Source organism: Eriocheir sinensis, chromosome 2 (genome assembly GCF_024679095.1).
Source record: "Eriocheir sinensis breed Jianghai 21 chromosome 2, ASM2467909v1, whole genome shotgun sequence".
In the NCBI taxonomy this organism is placed as follows: Eukaryota; Metazoa; Arthropoda; class Malacostraca; order Decapoda; family Varunidae; genus Eriocheir; species Eriocheir sinensis.
Window position 1 is genome coordinate 6,597,084 of NC_066510.1, and position 18,331 is coordinate 6,615,414.

The 18,331-nt window shown below is 46.2% G+C and overlaps 1 protein-coding gene across 2 annotated transcripts in view; it reads left to right on the top strand.

The window, feature by feature from the left end:
* LOC126998916 (solute carrier family 35 member F6-like) overlaps window positions 1-14,162 on the top strand; it is a gene marked incomplete at its 3' end in the record, with an annotated part of 137,325 nt that extends 123,163 nt beyond the window's left edge. For both annotated transcript variants that reach the window (XM_050861165.1, XM_050861175.1), the window contains 2 exon segments: window positions 12,352-12,462; window positions 14,007-14,162. In XM_050861165.1, coding sequence (XP_050717122.1) covers window positions 12,352-12,462; window positions 14,007-14,162 — 267 coding nt within the window.
* Between the last annotated feature and the right edge of the window lie 4,169 nt (window positions 14,163-18,331).

Below are 18,331 nucleotides of genomic sequence, written 5' to 3' on the forward strand. Positions count from 1 at the left end.
GACTTCATATGGGCTTGAATAACCGTCCCACAGGTCTTGCAGGCGGCCTTTGCTGCGTCCCCAGAACACTGTCTGGGTTGGCATTAAAAAATAAAAATAAAAACTCAAGAAACCCCGCCTCCCCCCAAAAAAAACAATAAACACCCTTAAATACTGGGGTTTCTTGCTCATAAAAAAGTAGCCCTCGCATCTAGCCTACACCTTCATAGCATGTGTCCTAGTTGTAATTCATTAAAACTGCACATAAGAAAAAAAATTCATTAAGGATGAATATTCACAACATACACAAAACTATTTTACCTTTGAATCTGACATCGTCTTCCCACGTACATCGGTACCTCTGTGTGTATTTATTTTCACTCATGATGGCACTGTTGATTAGTATATAGTATTATATTTAAATATAGATATATTATATATTATTGATTAGATACAGTATAAAAGTAAGGCTCTATATGTGTAATACGAGAGTGTGAGAGGCACTGACCGTGACTGACGTACTTACTGCCGCGACTGGCCAAGCCAAAGGAGGACTGGGGGAGGGAGGGGCAGGTAGAGACAACGGCTGCAGAGACGCGAAGTGAACATGAAAAAAACGTGTCAAAGAACGGAGCGTGTTTTGTAATACAAAAGTTCATTTTATCCACAAATTTGTGGATAATATCCTTGATATGGCAACACTGTAAATTGCTGCCTCGCTCTGATGTTTTTATACCCCGTGTTACGTCACGAGGCGGGAGGGAAGGATGCGCGGAATATAACGAATTTTGGGCCGCCCGTCGGTCGACGTAACTTACTTAGATCATGCATCCCAAGGAGTGTATAGTATATATGAATGAATATTGCGGCATTTTATATGATGACGAGCGCCAGACAACACTGCAGGCCCAAGAAACACGAGTGGCAGGTATTAAAGTGCAATTGTAATGTGTAGTTTATGAAATATGTGCACAGTATCAGAGTGTAAGCTACAGTTCTCATATCTCCGAAGTACTAACCTCTGCGGTCATGACCGTCTTGCCACTGCACAGCTATCCTATGATTGAAGTAGTCCTTGAATTTATTCCTTATTTCAGTGGCTTATAGGGATCCACGGTTCCTTCTATTTTCATTGAGTGAAGGCCTTCTACCTCCTCTTTATTAAAATCATCTAGAATATTTGCAACCTGAGCTGGTGTTTGTCTTTACATCATGTTGTGCAGCACAACAGCAGCCTTAACACATGTTTAGTAGTTTGAGGTGACACTCCAATTTTGGTATAGAGGGCTCTCCATCTTCAAGCTAGTGCACCAAAACCACTTTCCACAACTCTCCTAGCTCTTGATAACCTATAGTTGAACGTTAGTTGACCATTGGTGCATCCTCTTCCTGGATATGAGCGCATTATCTGCTCTTGTAAGGGGTTATTAATGACATTACGTATAGGGCCTAAATGGTCAGCGTCTGAAAGAACAGTAGGAGGAGGCAAAGGCAATTTATTACCCATTAGTTCCTTTCCAAAAACAGAAAGAGTAAGTATCCCACAGTCACTGTTACGACCATAGGATGCTATATCAATCATTAGAAATTGCAAGTTTGCATCTACAAGAGCTAGTAACACTGTAGAGAATGTTCCCTTGTAGTTGTACTAAAGTGATCCTGTCTTTGCAGGGGCTCTCATAACAATGTTTCCCTTCAATCGAGCCTACACATTTAAGAAAACTCCATTTGTCGTAGACGTTATCAGCCACCAAACGCCAGTCATCCACTGCTCCTGCCTGGGAATCTCATGACCATAGGTGACAATTTGTCCCACATAGCCCTAGATACAATTTTTCCCAATTGTTTGTGCACCAACACGATAGGAATAGGACAAAGACCTGTGCGTTTCTCCAGTTGCTAGAAACCTGAAAGAAAAGAGACCAAATACCATCAGAAACAAAAATCCATGGAGTGTATAGGGAGAAAAAGAAAAATAGCACAGCCAGTGGGTCTTAAGTGTTTGCTACAAATTTCAGTGGATTCAAACGCCACGATCATTTGTTTTTCCAGAGCTTATGAGCTTACAAAATAATCGTTGAATTTGCCTATTGCAGAAACATTGAACCAAAGGATGATTTCAGCCCATGTCAAAGTTCATCTAAGAACTCCAGCGTTTAAAGTGTCAGGCCAAAAATGCCCAGTATGTCGGATGCTATCACAACCTCCTTTGGAAATTCAAGCACTCCACGAGAAGCAAAGAGGAAATAGCAAAGGCCCAAACTTCCAGACCAGATGAGCAATCTAGACAGGAGAGTAACAGACTTGCACTGTGCCATGAGAGCCGAAGACCTTCCAAAGGCTAAACAAAGGTGGCTCTAATGCCGGTGTCTGTGCATCTTTATACTGCTGAAAACAATGAAAACCTACCTTCGCTTCATCAACAACACTCTCCTGTGCAGACCCATGCAGGTAGGCGGTGGCCGAACTGGTAGCGTACTGAGCCCACATTCACCGCGTGATGGACGACGCGGGTTCGAATCCCCACGCTACCACTCGGATTTTTCAGTCACCCCCGAGTGGCTTAAAACTACCCACATGCTGTCCTGAAGACCACCCATCAACCCGGGCTCTAGAGGAAGCCGTCCAAGCGAATCAAGAACGAGTTCCGGGGGGCAGCATGAGCCAATACAAGATGGCGCCACTATAAACACTCGCCTGCGCTAGAACGGGCTGGGCCGACCATCAGGCCCCACCTGGAAGAAGCCTTGGGCCGACCATCAGGCCCCACCAGGAAGATGCCTACCGGCGCAACAGGCAACGACGTAAAAAAAAAAATAAAAAAAAATAAACAACCACCAGTACTGCCTCACGCATTCCATACACAGTCAGCTACACAGACTCAAGCATTCCACACACAGCCACAAACACAAACTAATATATTACCATCACAAACACAGTACGTCCAAAAGTGAAAATACAAATACTACAAAGTCAGTCAGATAGTGACATCATCGGTATGGGTATGTCAGCTTTTTTTTTTTTAACAGCTAAGGAATCAGCTCAAGGGCAACACAAAAAGGTGTATAAAAAAAGTCCGCTAATCGCCGTTCCCACAAAGACAAAAGTGAAAAGTGGCCAAAAGAGAGGTCAATTTCGGATTGATACACTCCTCTTGAAAGAGTTCAAGTCATAGGCAGGAGGAAATAGAGACGAAGGAAGGCTGTTCCAGAGTTTACCTGTGTAAGGGGTGAAAGAATGAAGATGCTGGTAACTCTTGCATAAGCGGTTTGGACAGTATAATGATGTGCTACAGTAGAAAGTCGAGTGCAGCGGGGCCGCGGGAGGAGGGGAGGCACAGTTAGCAAGTTCAGAAGAGATGTCAGCATGAAAATATCGATAGAAGATAGAAAGAGATGCAACATGGCGGCGGAATTTAAGAGGTAGAAGACTGTCAGTATGAGGAGGATAATTGATGAGACGAAACGCCTTTGACTCTACTCTGTCCAAGAGAGCAGTGTGAGTCATGCCCCCCCACACATATGATGCATACTCCATACGAGGGCGAAATACTCCATACGAGGGCGGACAAGGCCCCTGTAAATGGATAGCACCTATGCAGGGAAGAAGAACTGGCGGAGACGATACAGAACGCCCAGCCTCGAGGAAGCTGATTTAGTAAGAGATATGAAGTTTCCAGTTGAGATTTTGAGTTAAGGATAGACCGAGGATGTTTAGTGTTGAAGGTGATAGCTGAGTGTTGTCGAAGAATAGGGGATAGGTGTTTGGAAGATTGTGTTGAGTGGATAGGTGGAGAAACTGTGTTTTTGAGGCGTTGAAGGACACCAGGTTCTTCTTGCCCCAATTGGAAATGATAGTAAGGTCTGAGGTTAAACGTTCTGCGGCAGAGAGAGAAGGACAGAAACCGTAGGAGGGTGGTTTAGAAAGCATAAATTTGTGCCAGACCCTATCAAAGGCTTTTGATATGTCTAGTGCAATAGCACAGGCTTCACTGAAATGGCTGAGAGAGGATGACCAAAAGTCAGTTAGGAAGGCAAGGAGATCACCAGTAGAACGCCCCTTACGGAACCCATACTGGCGATCAGATAAAAGATCAGAAGTGGATTGATACTTAAGAATCTTCCTGTTAAGGATTGATTCAAAAGCTTTAGATAGACAAGAAAGTAAATCTACAGGATGGTAGTTTGAGGGATTGGAACGGTCATCCTTCTTAGGCACAGGCCGTATGTAGGCGTACTTCCAGCAGGAAGGAAAGGTAGATGTTGACAGGCAGAAGCGAAAGAGTTTGACCAGGCAGGGTGTCAGCACGGAAGCACAGTTTTTAAGGGCAATAGCAGGCACTCCATCAGGTCCACAAGCCTTCTGAGGATTGAGGCCAGAGAGGGCATAGAAAACATCATTCTAAAGAATCTTAATGACAGGCATAAAGGAGTCAGAGGGAGGATGAGTAGGAGGAATATGCCCAGAATCGTCCAGAGTGGATTTTTTAGAGAAAGTCTGAGCGAAGAGTTCAGCCTTATAGATGAGACGGCGGTGTTGCCGTCAGGATGAAGGAGAGGAGGGAAAGATGAAAAAGTGAAGTTGGGGGAGATGTTTTTGGCTAATGGCCAAAAATCCCTGGAAGAATTAGAAAAAGAAAGGTTTCGGCATTTTCTATTAATGAAAGAGTTATTGGTAAATCGGAGAATAGATTTGGCAGATCGTGATTAGCACGAGTGCGAAGGTTCTGGTACCTTTTGTGAGCTGCCTCTCTATCTTTAATAGCACGAAAACAAGCATGATTGAGGAGTAGAGAAAGTACGTGGAATGTGTGCCTCCATTCCAGAGACAATCACCTCTGTGATGCGCTGGGCACATACAGAGGGGTCTCTCTCCTGGAAGCAGTAATCATTCCACGAAAATCAGAAAAGTATAACCTCAGGTCGTCCCACCGAGCGGAAGCAAAATGCCAGAAGCATCGCCTCTTCGGTGAGTCCTGAGGCTGTACAGGAGCGATAGGACAGGATGCAGAAATAAGGTTGTGATCGAAAGAGCCCAACGGAGAGAACAATTTGATAGATTAAGCTGAAGGATTAGAGGTTAGGAAGAGGTCTAGAATGTTGGGCGTATCTCCAAGGCGGTCGGAAATACGAGTAGGGTGCTGAACCAACTGCTCTAGATCATTGAGGAGAGCAAAGTTGTAAGCTTGTTCACCAGCCTGGTCAGTGAAAGAGGATGAAAGCCAAAGCTAGTGGTGAACATTAAAATCTCCTAGGATGGGGATTTCAGATGCTTACTAAATAATTAGTTCATGTTTCTATAAGATATTTCAACATTATTTTTTTCTATGCGTGTTCATTATGTAAAGCCTCATTCAAATAGTGTACTGTGTTTCGTGTACCAGTATCATGTATTCAAGAAACATTGTTGAGTCAGTAAATAATTAACAATATGATTTTCTCGCATTTTATTTATCAGGCAGTTTGCATACATACCTCAAGCACATGGCCAATCGTTGCCTCGGGCATAGTGTCTTCCTTGTTATACTGACTTTCATTACCATGTCCTCCACCTGGTGCAGCACTTGCTTAAATTGTTCTCTTGTCAATCTGAAATCATTCACAAACTGTTTCTCACCCGGTGCTATTTCCTTTACCAAGTAGTAGTATGCACCATGGTCACTACACTTTTAAAGAATATCCTTAATCTACCACCTATGTTTTTTTTTTTGTTTTTTTTTGGGGGGGGGCATTTTCATGGCATCTGTGAAGCATTATCCCGGCCATAAGGAGGCTATGGTCGTGTTCTCGAAGTGATTGACGCAGCTGCCGCGATATGATGCCTCGCTGTGAATGTCCAAAATATGGAAACAACGTATATAGTTTTCACAGATATATGGATGTAGGCTATGTATCTCGGACACACTGACACGGATACGGACGCGGACGCGGACACGGATCAAGGAGCACGGGCAAATGGATACCCTCATCTTTTTCTCTCTTCCTTTGGTAAACTCTAAAACAGCCTTTCTTTTATATTGCCTCCCGCCTATGACTTGAATTCATTAATCACATCAACGCGTTAACAAAATGAAGAGCGCCGTGAATATTTTGTGTATGAAATGAAAAATCACTAATTAGCTTTTTTTTATATTCTGATACAGATGTATTATAACGTATAGTATACTTTTAATCACTTATCTGTTATCCTGCAAGACTGTCTATCTATAAAAGGCAGGGGTATGCATAAACGGGGGTAGCCACGACTATGTGCACAGAAACGGTCTCCACTTCCCCTTAAACCGCGCCACTTATCCTCTACCCACTATCCAATCCACAAAAAAGATCGAGCGAGCAGGGTACAAGGAGCGCGGAGCCCCGCCTAACACAGGGAATTGTTCATCTCCAATAGGAAGGTATTCTGCCATGGCCTTATTGCGGTACGACGCATCGGACAGGTGAATGACTGAGGGCACAGGTTTCAAGCTGACAGACTTTCTCGCGCCGAATAGCCGGTTAAGATCAAGGGCGCACGGGTCTCAACTGCTCCACGCAGGGGTAAGGGGCTGGAATCATGCTACGCCCACCGGCATCCGCACCATAGAGAATCGACTATGAGCTTTTCGATCATGGCCTGCCATAGTACTGCCATAGTACTGCATGGTTGCATCTATCCATAATCATAATATGGTACGCCCCATGCCTTTGAAGCAGTCAGTCTGCACCAGGGAGCGAAATGCACACGATTAAAGTGCTCCGGGCGCTGAGAAAGGGTGCGAACAGCGTCGTCACGGTTAGCACTCGCGGCAATCACCCCCTGGCTTATCGCAGTCCTGCTGCACCTCGGGGGATCTGTTACTTGGGATTCGGCAATTAGGCGCGACAGCCTCAAGCCGCTGACCCATTGCTGGGGTACCTAGCCCCGTTTTCACAGGCAGCAGCTAATGTTCCCCTGCCTGACCAATCACAGCAGCGAGGCCTGGACCCAACCCAGAAAAGCCCAGGTATTTGCGACAGCTTAACCGCTCGAGTCTGCACCATCGTGTTAACCACGTAGGCTTTCTCGCAGACCCAGCATTGCCACAAGAAGCTTTTTACGGGTCCAGTTTTACAAATCTAGAAGGCCGACGCTTTGTGCTGTTTATGGATGCGCGTCCGTGGCTTTATCGCTACGTAGCTACCATAAGGTAGCCTCGACGGCTACGAGCACCACGGACTTTACCACCCGGGTCAATTCAGAGGATGGGCCAGAGTCTTCCCCGAGGGCTGCGTCCACTCAAACTCAAAGAAACTCAAAACCCACCTCTACACGAACGCCCGGGCAGGCACCCCAGGGCGCTACCCTATGCGTCCGGGGTGAGCCCGCAGGCCCACAAGAAGCTAGCAAATACGCCAGGCCCCTTCCACCCTGGATGTGGGTTGGAAGGATAACCGAGGAGGCGATGTATCCCGGCGCACCCGCTTTCGCGGGAAACCAGTGACTGTTTAGTCACACTACGTTGCCCTTTCGACCCAGGGGGGGCGGGTAACCCCCTGCGCAGTGTGTCCAGCGGGACCACGGGGAGGCTAGTCACCAGAGTAACCACGTGTTCTAGCCAGCACCGCACCACCCAGACGGGCTGGCCCACGGAACTCTCGAACCCCTGCGGGCACCTTCACTCGGCTTACCGCAAGCATAGGTTAAACCTTCTTTCACAAGTCGGACCGAGGGCGGTACTTATCCGCGTTTCTTATTCTCCCCCCCCAAAAAAAAAAACTCCCGCTGGAGTGTTGGGCGACCCGCACGCCTTCTCCACGGGGACGGAGCCCTACTCACCTTATCCAGTCTGTGATTCAGGCAGGCAACGAAGCTTAAGCTTGGGCGCGCACTGTGCGCTCTTTTAACAGTCCTTTGACACTCCCGCCATTTAAACCTGCGCTGCCTTGACTCTCGTCACTTCGATATGGTCTGCAGCGCTCGGCAGGAACGTTGACGTATCTCAGTACTGCGGAGAATACAGCTTTCCTGCGAACCTTCGCACCAAGAGGCCAAAAACCATACTGCGTGGCAAGCTGGGGCGCGCCTTACGGGCGATCAAGGGGGCTGAGCGTGCTCGGCTACCCTAAGAGAGTCATAGTTACTCCTACCACACACACACAAGCAATGCATTCACTCATTTTAGCCCCTAAGCCCCCGACGGAAAAGGGCGGGTCCCCGGCAGCCACACCGCCTGCGCGAGCTGCATTCTTGGGGCTGGATTCTTCAATCTTACCAGCCACGCCTCCGGTATCTCTCATATTTACAGGAGCGCTACCGCAGCTGCGGCATCTTTCAAACACGGCATTCATCAACGCTAAGGTAACGCTCCGGTAACTCGCACCCTAGCAACGATTGGCTCCAACATGTCTCCGCCCTCAGAGTTACTCTTGAGAGGTTGCGCTCTCATCAACTTACGGCCAAGCCTACCAAGTGCCGCTTCGGGGTTCTGGACGGAGGACAACTGAGACCCCAAAACAGCAAGATAGAAGCTCTCTGCCGGATGACTCCCCCTTTGTCCAAGAAGGTCCTCCGCAGCTTTTTGGGTATGGTTGCCTTTTATAGGATCTTTATCCCCCAGGCATCCAACTATACCGGGCCACTTTCTGACCTGCTGAAGAAAGGAGTCCGCGAACCCCTCGCCTGGGACAAGACGTCGCTGAACTGTTTTGATCATCTGAAGCAAGTCTTGTCTGCCGAACCAGTGCTGCAGGTCCCAGATTGCCGCTCCCCCTTCATCCTCAGGAGTGACGCTTCGAACCATGGGTTGGGAGCTGTCCTTCTCCAGTACCATCGGAGTCAGCCTCATCCTGTTGCCTATGCAAGTAGGAAGCTCCTGGACCGGGAAAAGCGGTATTCTACTATAGAGCGTGAGTGTCTTGCTGTCGTTTTTGGGGTACTCCGTTTTGACTACTACCTCAGAGGGCGGGAGTTCATTTTGGAAGTAGATCACAAGCCCCTGTTATATTTGGAGACCTTCAAAGGGAAAAATGACCGGGTGTTGAGATGGGCCCTGAGTCTACAGGCCTACAGGTTCCGGGTCGTCCATATTGCCGGGAAGGACAATGTGGGGGCAGATTTATTGAGTAGACTTCCTGCATAAGTCACTCCTCCTGTGTTTCCTCGCCAGTTTCCCCCCTGTTTTTAGTTATTGGCTTATGTTCTTTTTCTTTCCACTTGGTAGTTGTTTGTTGAATCTACCTGGAGTAGATTCTTGTATGGGGGCCTGTGTGAGGGCAACTACCAACTTAGCAGGCGAACGACCGGGGCACTCCTGCCGCCCGCCCGCATCTTGCCGTTCGAAGCCGTTCAACTACCGAGGCGCAGCGAACAACCTGCTACACTCCTGCTGCTCGTTCGCCTGACGCCGTGCGACGCCTCGGTCGACTGAACCACTGAGACTTCTCAACCCGCTGTGGGAGGCGACTTGGTGGGCGCCAGCGCCTTCCTCGTCAGACAGCGGCTGGGCCTCGCTCTGAACACTTGATTCTACTCCGGTTCCGAGCCCTGCTCTCACTCGGTTTAACTCTGATACCGTGGCCTCGTTCTGGGTGCCTTACCTCTCTCTTCTCCACGCCCTGGACTCCCGTTACTGCTGTGAACCTGACGCCCCTTCTCCTGCGCCTCCCTCGTCTACCACCACTTCAAGGAAGAAGCTGTGCTGCCTCGTCATTGCCACTCAGAGGACGAGACGCCCAGAAGAGGAAGAAGCCGTGCAAAGGGTCATTGCTGAGTCCGGCGTGCTGAAGCCTTCGTGTTGGAGACTTCAGTTTATGAGGCTGTTTTGGGGTTTCTACTTTATTTAAAGTAAACTGGTGTCTAACCATTTATCTTGTTGTTTGTTATCCCTTCCGATTACACCACCCAACTCTGGAACCTTGACACTGTGTGCGAGATATTATTATTATCTCGAGAGCCTGACAGACCTGGCATATGCTCAGGAGTAGGCAGTGACAGTTTCAAATCGCTCTAATGTTCTCGGCACCCTTGAGGACCCTCTAGAACTGAGGGATGCCTTCAAACGCGAGACTCTTCGAGCTGCCAAAGAATACACTGGAGAGCGCCCAAGATCTGTGAGAAGATTTACCTCGGCGGAGACGCTGGAGAATATTGAGAAGAGTCGCGCTACCAGACTTGCTAGGAATTGGGATCAATATAGGGCTTTGTCGAGTAGGACCTGAGCTCTCCTGAAGAGACAAGGATAGGTATGTCAGGGGTCTCGATGATGAAGTGAGGTGCCATTTAAATACGAATGACCTCCGACTTGCTTACCGAACTCTTAAAAAGCTCCGCTCTGAGCTTCCCTCTCAGGTGAGCGCTATCCGAACAGCTGATGACTGCCTCGTGTCGGACATGGATAGACAGAGGGCCCGCTGGGCTGAACACTTTGAGTAGTTGTACACGGCGGACCCTCCAAGTGGGCAGCTTCAGCGGTTTGAGTTCATGTCTGTAAGTCGACAACTAACTGTATCCTTCGCTTACTGGTGGAGCGTCTACGTGACTTTCGACAGGGAAGTCGCTTGATTCAGTGCATTGCGAGTCACTCTGGGATTTCCTGCGACTCCAAGGGAGGCCTATTGACATGGACTATTGTTTTCCTGACGGGCCTGTATTCTGGGATAGAGAGTGCTGTGACGTGTGTGTGTGTGTGTGTGTGTGTGTGTGTGTGTGTGTGTGTGTATGTAGAGACTTGTCCAGCTTCTTTCCCGTGAACGCAGGTGTGAAGCAGGGCTGTGTCCTTGCCCCATCGCTTTTCAACACTAGTATGGAGTGGCTACAAGGCAGAGTTGTTGTCCAGAGTACCAGGATCACCGATCAGTATAAATAAGATTTTTTTTTAAATTGGAGCACGAAGATTCTTTCGACTGACAACAAGGATGCCTTTCGGCTAAAATATTCAACAGAACTGGCGCTACACCATCTTTGCCGAAATGTTTACTATACTTTAGACAACAAAAGGTATTACCTTAAGTATTTTGTTTTTATTTATCAAAGGCTTTTGTTCAATTAACCATTCTATGCTTTTGAAAAAAAATACTATATAAGGAATAAGAGGTCCACCATAATTGTAAGTGGTTTGAGAGCTACCTTAGAAACAGAAAACAATTCACGACCATAAATAATGTGGCATCCCCTTATAAAATGTGGTGTACCTCAGAGCTCAATATTAGGGCCAATATTATTAATTATTATTATTAATGACATAACATGTACCAGCAAACTTAAATTCATACTTTTTGCCGATGCCACTAACATTTTTGTCAGGGACCGAACTTGCTTAATGTACAGATTGAACAATGAATTAACACATGTAGCCAACTGGTTGAAAAGCAATAAGTCAACAATTAACAAAAATAAGACAAATTTATGTTATCCCATTCCCCCATGACTCACTCGCATCAGTGATCTTAAAATAAAAGTAAAAGAAAAAAATTCTTAGGAGTAATAACTGATAGTAAATCAAAATGGAAAGCACATGTAGATGCTGTAAAAAAAAAAAGATACGTAAAATTACTGAGTAATGTCTTAAAGAAAAAATACCTATGATAATGACAATAAAAAAAAATTGTTTTTCGCCAGTTTACCAAAATTTATTACGTTGTTCTGCAGCGTGGGGTGGAGCATGCAAAACTTATACTGACTCCTTATTTACCACTCAAAAGAAATTAATTAGGATTATATCACGTAGTAATCGATATAAACAAACAAGTTCTATATTTAATGAACTTAAACTTACTGAAATGCATGACATAATTACCGACCAGGCTATAACATTTGTGGATAAATCTCTTAACATGTACAAGATAGACTGTGGTCTCAAATACAATACACACACCATTCAAACAAAAGTAGTAATGACCTAAAGATTCCCCTGTGTAGTACTTCCCGTGCACAACAAAGTTTTTTGTTCCGCCAGGCACCAACATGTGGAACACACTTGCAGCGGAAACTGAAAACAATCCATTGTATTCTTTCAAAATAGAAACAAAAAACAATTTGAAAAGCACTTACTGAATGTGAATTGTGCAATAATATGGTTATTACTATTGTTATTATTACCATTCTTGCTGTTATTAATAGTATTAGTACTAGTATTATTGTTATTGTTATTATTAGTATATTATCAAAATTGTTATTATAAATTACTATTTCGACTAACATTCTTATTATCATCATTATAATTATCATTAGCGTTGTATCTGGCAGATATTTTTTTCTGCCGTCACTGACACCATTGTTGAACTAGGTATACCCACCTTCGTATCATTATACTACTATTATTTCTACTACCAATACTAATCCTGCTGCCACCACCATGGGCACTAATAGTACCACTACTATTACCACTACCACTACTTCTACTACTACGTTCCGCAGGTGACCTCCTAATCGTTATGGCCCAGGTAGTCACAGCCACGCAGATGGTCATCGAAGAAAAATTTCTCACCAAGTATAACGTACCGCCGCTCCTCGTCGTGGGCTGGGAGGGTGAGTGCCAAGCAAGGTTATTTAGGGGAAGGTGAGTTTCACAAGGATCTTCCCAGGCAGAGTGAGCTTCAAGGAAGGTTTTTAAGGAAGGTTGGGTGTCACACGGGACTCTTTCAAGACAAGGAACGTGTCGACCAAGGTTCTTTAGGTCAGAGTAAGTAACAGAGAACTCTTTCCAGGCAGGGCTAATGTCAAGCAAGGTTCTATAGGTGGGGAGTAAGTGTCACAGGATGAGTGACAAGGAGGCCTCACTCCAGGCAGGATGAGTGTCACACAGGGATTTCCAGGCAGAGTAAGTGACAAGCAAGCCTCTGTGCAATGAATGCATCAAGCTGTATCAAGCAGGGGGAGCTAAGTGTGCAGGAGTGCTCTTTCTCAAAAGTATTAGTCTCAAGCACCAATACTAAATAAAGCAGCGCTCTTTTCATACAAGAGGAATGCCAAGGAGGGCTCTTTCAAGGCAGGCTGGTGTCACGAAGGGCTCTTTCCAAAGAGTGTGAGTCAAGCAGGATTCCTTCCGTTCAAGGTAAGTTTCAAACAGGTCTGTTTCCAAACAGTATGAGAGTCAAGCAGAGTTCTTTCTAAGGAGGGTGAGTATCAAGCAGGGCTGTTTACTAGCAGAGTGTCAAGCAGGACTGTTTACTTACAGAGTATCAAACAGGGCTGCTTACTAGCATAGAGTGTCAAGCAGTACTGTTTACTAGCAGAGAGTATCAAACAGGGCTCTTTACTAGCAGAAAGTGTCAAACAGGACTGTTTACTAGTAGATAGAATCAAGCAGGACTGTTTACTAGGAGAGAGTGGCAAGCAGGACAGTTTATTAGCAGAGTATCAAACAGGGCTGTTTACTAGCAGATAGTGTCAAGCAGGACTGTTTACTAGCAGAGTATCAAACAGGGCTCTTTACTTGCAGAATGTCAAACAGGACTGTTTACTAGCTGAGAGCATCAAGCAGGACTGTTTACTATCAGAGAGTGTCAAGCAGAACTGTTTACTAGCAGAGTATCAAGCAGGACTGTTTACTATCACACAGTGTCAAGCAGGACTGTTTACTAGCAGAGTGTCAAACAGGACTGTTTGCTAGCAGAGTGTCAAACAGGACTGTTTACTAGCTGAGAGTGTCAAGCAGGACTGTTTACTAGCTGAGAGTGTCAAGCAGGACTGTTTACTCGCGAGTGTCAAACTGAGTTCTTTACTAGCAGGCCTATTTCCAGTCAGGGTGAGTATCAAGCACAGCTCTTTCTAAGGAGTGTGAGCATCAAATAGATCTTCTTTAAGGCAGCACAATTGTCGAGTAGAGCTCTTTTCAGGGAACTGATGATGCAATATCTCATTTACTTCTCTAAAACGGCTGTGATGAGAAGTACTATATATTTCAATCAAATAATTCAAATAATTTTTAATAAAATGCATCACAAAAGAAAGCACTGCACTCTTTGTTATATTTCTTGCCAACAAAGCTATTATAGGATATAAAAACATGATACATACCTAAAATTATGCCAACGCTGTCACATTCACCACCAAGGCTTTCTGCCTGGCAGGTACCTTTGGTTTCCTGACGTTGTCCCTGCTCCTGGTGCCGATGTACTACATTCCTGCCGGCCAGTTCAGCGGCAACGAGCGGGGCACTCTGGAGGACGCCATCGATGCTTTTGTGCAGATTGGCAACAATGGCATGCTGGCTGTGTCCCTCCTACGTGAGTGTGTGTGTGTGTGTGTGTGTGTGTGTGTGTTCCTCCTTTTCTTCGGCTTCTTCCCTCCTTCCCTTTGTTGTTTTTACAGCAAAGGGGACAGCTCAAGAACAATTAAATAAAAAAGCAACAACAAAAATTTACTCTAGGCGCTGCTTCAATAACAGTAACCAGAATAAGAGGCCAAACGAGAGGTCAGTTTCGGGAGAAAAGTGTCTTGACACTCCTCCTCGAGAGGTCAAGTCAAAGGCAGGAGGAAATACAGACAAAGGAAGGCTGTTCCAGAGTTAACCAGCGTAAGGGATTAAGGGATTAAAGAATAGAGACTGATTATTGGGGCGGTTGGTCTTGGCGCCGCAACTGCAGGGTCATGTGGCGCCGAATATAAAACTAAATAAACTATATATTAAACTATAACAAACGGTAACTATTTAAAAACAAGGAAACAAAGGTCTCAATAAAGGGTCATTAAAACCTACAGGAGGTTGAGGACCCCAGCCTCCTGTAGGAAGCCATAAACGTCATATCCCGGGTAGAGTGCCTTCTCCCCCCGCACCAGAGAGAGAGAGAGAGAGAGAGAGAGAGAGAGAGAGAGAGAGAGAGAGAGAGAGAGAGAGAGAGAGAGACTCCCATCTCCACCGGGAGAGGTATCGCTCTCGCAGGTCCCCCAGACTGAGGCACACAACCAGCAAATGCAGCGTGACGTCATTGCGCGAATCCAACGAGATTTTCGCGGAAAGTGATCAGACTTCTTATAATTAGATTTTGGCCGGGACAATGGAGTATTAATACTCATGCACTATATAGGATTTGTTTTTCACTTCCCCACACCCTCACCCACCACGGAGCCCAACAAGGGGAGGCTGGATGTTTGGGCCAGACCGCACCCAACAGCCCCAGGGGTAATAGGGGAGTATACGCAGCCACTCCCAGGCGTTTAACGGCGGCCGCGGGACCGTTGCGATCGCCCACCCGACAGTGACCGCTTGACCCTAGCCAACACATGACCAGCCGATTGATTCAGTGGGGTCACACTGAACCGCCCGTCTTACCCTAACCCTCCCACCAAACAAAGCACCGCAGCCAAACTCTTTCGCCTCTGCCTGTCAACATCTACCTTTCCTTCTTGCTGGAAGTATGCCTTCATACAGCCTGTACCTAAGAAGGGTGACCGCTCCAATCCCTCAAACTACCGTCCTATTGCTTTACTTTCTTGTCTATCTAAAGCTTTTGAATCAATCCTTAACCGGAAGATTCAAAAGCACCTTTCCACTTCTGACCTTCTATCTGATCGCCAGTATGGGTTCCGCAAGGGGCGTTCTACTGGTGATCTAGCCTTCTTAACTGACTCTTGGTCATCCTCTCATAGCCGTTTCGGTGAAACTTTTGCTATTGCGCTGGACATAATATCAAAAGCTTTTGACAGGGTCTGGCACAAATCTTTGCTTTCTAAACTACCCTCCTACGGTTTCTATCCTTCTCTCTGTACCTTTATTTCCAGTTTCCTTTCTGACCGTTCTATTTCTGCCGTGGTAGACGGTCACTGTTCTTCCTCTAAATCTATTAACAGTGGTGTCCCACAGGGTTCTGTCCTATCTCCCACTCTTTTTCTGTTGTTCATTGATGATCTTCTTTCCAAAACGAACTGTCCTATCCATTCCTACGCCGTTGATTCCACTCTGCATTATTCAACTTCTTTTAATAGAAGACCCACCCTTCAGGAACTTAACGACTCAAGGCTGGAGGCTGCAGAACGCTTAGCCTCAGACCTTACTATTATTTCCGATTGGGGCAAGAAGAACCTGGTGTCCTTCAACTCCTCAAAAACACAGTTTCTCCACCTATCCACTCGACACAATCTTCCAAACAACTATCCCCTATTCTTTGACAACACCCAGCTATCACCTTCCTCAACACTAAACATCCTCGGTCTATCCTTAACTCAAAATCTCAACTGGAAACTTCATATCTCATCTCTTACTAAATCAGCTTCCTCGAGGCTGGGCGTTCTGTACCGTCTCCGCCAGTTCTTCTCCCCTGCACAGTTGCTGTCCATATACAGGGGCCTTGTCCGCCCTCGTATGGAGTATGCATCTCATGGGTTGTGGGGCTCCACTCACACAGCTCTTCTGGACAGAGTGGAGGCTAAGGCTCTTCGTCTCATCAGGTCTCCTCCTCATACTGATAGTCTTCTACCTCTTAAATTCCGCCGCAATGTTGCCTCTCTTTCTATCTTCTATCGATATTTCCACGCTGACTGCTCTTCTGAACTTGCTAACTGCATGCCTCCCCCCACTCGACTTTCTACTCATGCTCATCCCTATACTGTCCAAACCCCTTATGCAAGAGTTAACCAGCATCTTCACTCTTTCATCCCTCACGCTGGTAAACTCTGGAACAATCTTCCTTCATCTGTATTTCCTCCTGCCTACGACTTGAACTCTTTCAAGAGGAGGGTATCAGGACACCTCTCCTCCCGAAACTGACCTATCTTTCGGCCACCTCTTTGGATTCTTTTAGGAGCAGCAAGTAGCGGGCTTTTTTTACTAATGTTTACTTTTTTTGTGCCCTTGAACTGTCTCCTTTGCTGTAAAAAAAAAAAAAAAAAAAAAGTGGACTCAACTCCCAGATGAGAGGGCACGGGAAGTATACGGGAAGCCACGCACGCTAAACACGTGAGGAGACAATAGCCCTGCCCCAGATGGTGGAAGGGTGGCCTTATACGACTTCACCGGTAGGCCTCCTATACCGGTGATGAAGGGGAGCTCTTTTTCTACGAGGTCAACTAACAACGAGCCCCACCGTGGCAGGCAGGCCGCCACGCAGGCCGCCACGGTAAGTGGTGCCGCCACACCGCCTACCCCGCTTCAAGCCCCGTCACCACGATAAAAGTGACTCCCCTTCGTCGGGGAAAGAACTGAAATGCTGGTTAACTCTTGCATAAGGGATTTGGACAGAATAGGGACGAGTATAGAGATGAGCTAGAGTAGAAAGTCGAGCGCAGCGTTGCCGCGGGAGGGGGGTAGGTATGCAGTCAGCAAATTCAGAAGAGCAGTCAGCACGATAATATCGGTGGAAGATAGTCAACATGGCGGCTAAATTTAAGAGGTAGAATGTCAATAAGAGGAGGGGAGTTGAAACGAAGAGCCTTACGGCCGTACCATAAGGCAGCCTCCTCGACTATAGAAGCTCTCATACCATAATCTTCGAGGGGCCCTCTCCGTAAGCGAAGGAAAGGTGTTGAGGGGCGAAATTGTTGGAATCTGGCAAGGGGTCGAGATAGGTACATCTTCGTGAGCCCCTTCGCATATTTTATGCGTCAATTCTGCATTTATCTCATTAATATAGTAATAAATGATCCAGGAATAATATTAAAACGTATTGGATCTAATATGAATCTGCAAAAGTTTTTTTAAATAAATTATTTAAAATGTTGTTTAAGACTTTAGGGTTGTATCATGATTTTTAACCCTTGCCAAGTTGCCGTGTCAACACGCCTCCTTAGTCAACTCAAGGAGCTAGGTAGTCTTTTCCTATAGCTCCGATGGGGCTCGAGCACTTTTCTAACGGCTCCTTGCTTGACGGGATGGTAGCGAGGGGCAGAGAAGTTATAACGCCGGGCACATGTGGACTCTTGGCTGTGTGCGTGGAGAGAGGTGGAAACCAAGGGTTACTGACGTCACTCCCCATCCCCTAGGCCTCCCCTCTCGTAGGCCTTGTGGAAACACGGGCCGCGCAGGGATGCCAACCCCATCACTCACGCTATGTTCCCAATTATACCTATATTTGCCTTTCAATCAACCATTTTCTTCTTGATTATACATTGAAAAATATGTATGATTACACTAATATATGTAAAATGCTTCAATAATCAATATTTCCGTGTAGAGATGTTTACAGAGGCTACCAACCCAACTCGGAAGAAGCTCTAGCGGAGGAAGGGGCCGAGATCACCTAATAGTGTTTAAGGGAAGAGGAGGAGGAAGGTTTAGAGGCTGCCTAATGGTTCGGCTGTTAACCCTTTCCATACGCGACGCGACGGCGTCACAGTATAGAAAGGGTTAAGAGGAAATGGAAGAGGATTAAAACCTCTTCTAAACCTCTTAATCCTATTCTAAACCTCTTAATCCTCTTCCATTTCCTCTTAAGAGGTTTAGAAGAGGATTAAGGCCGTA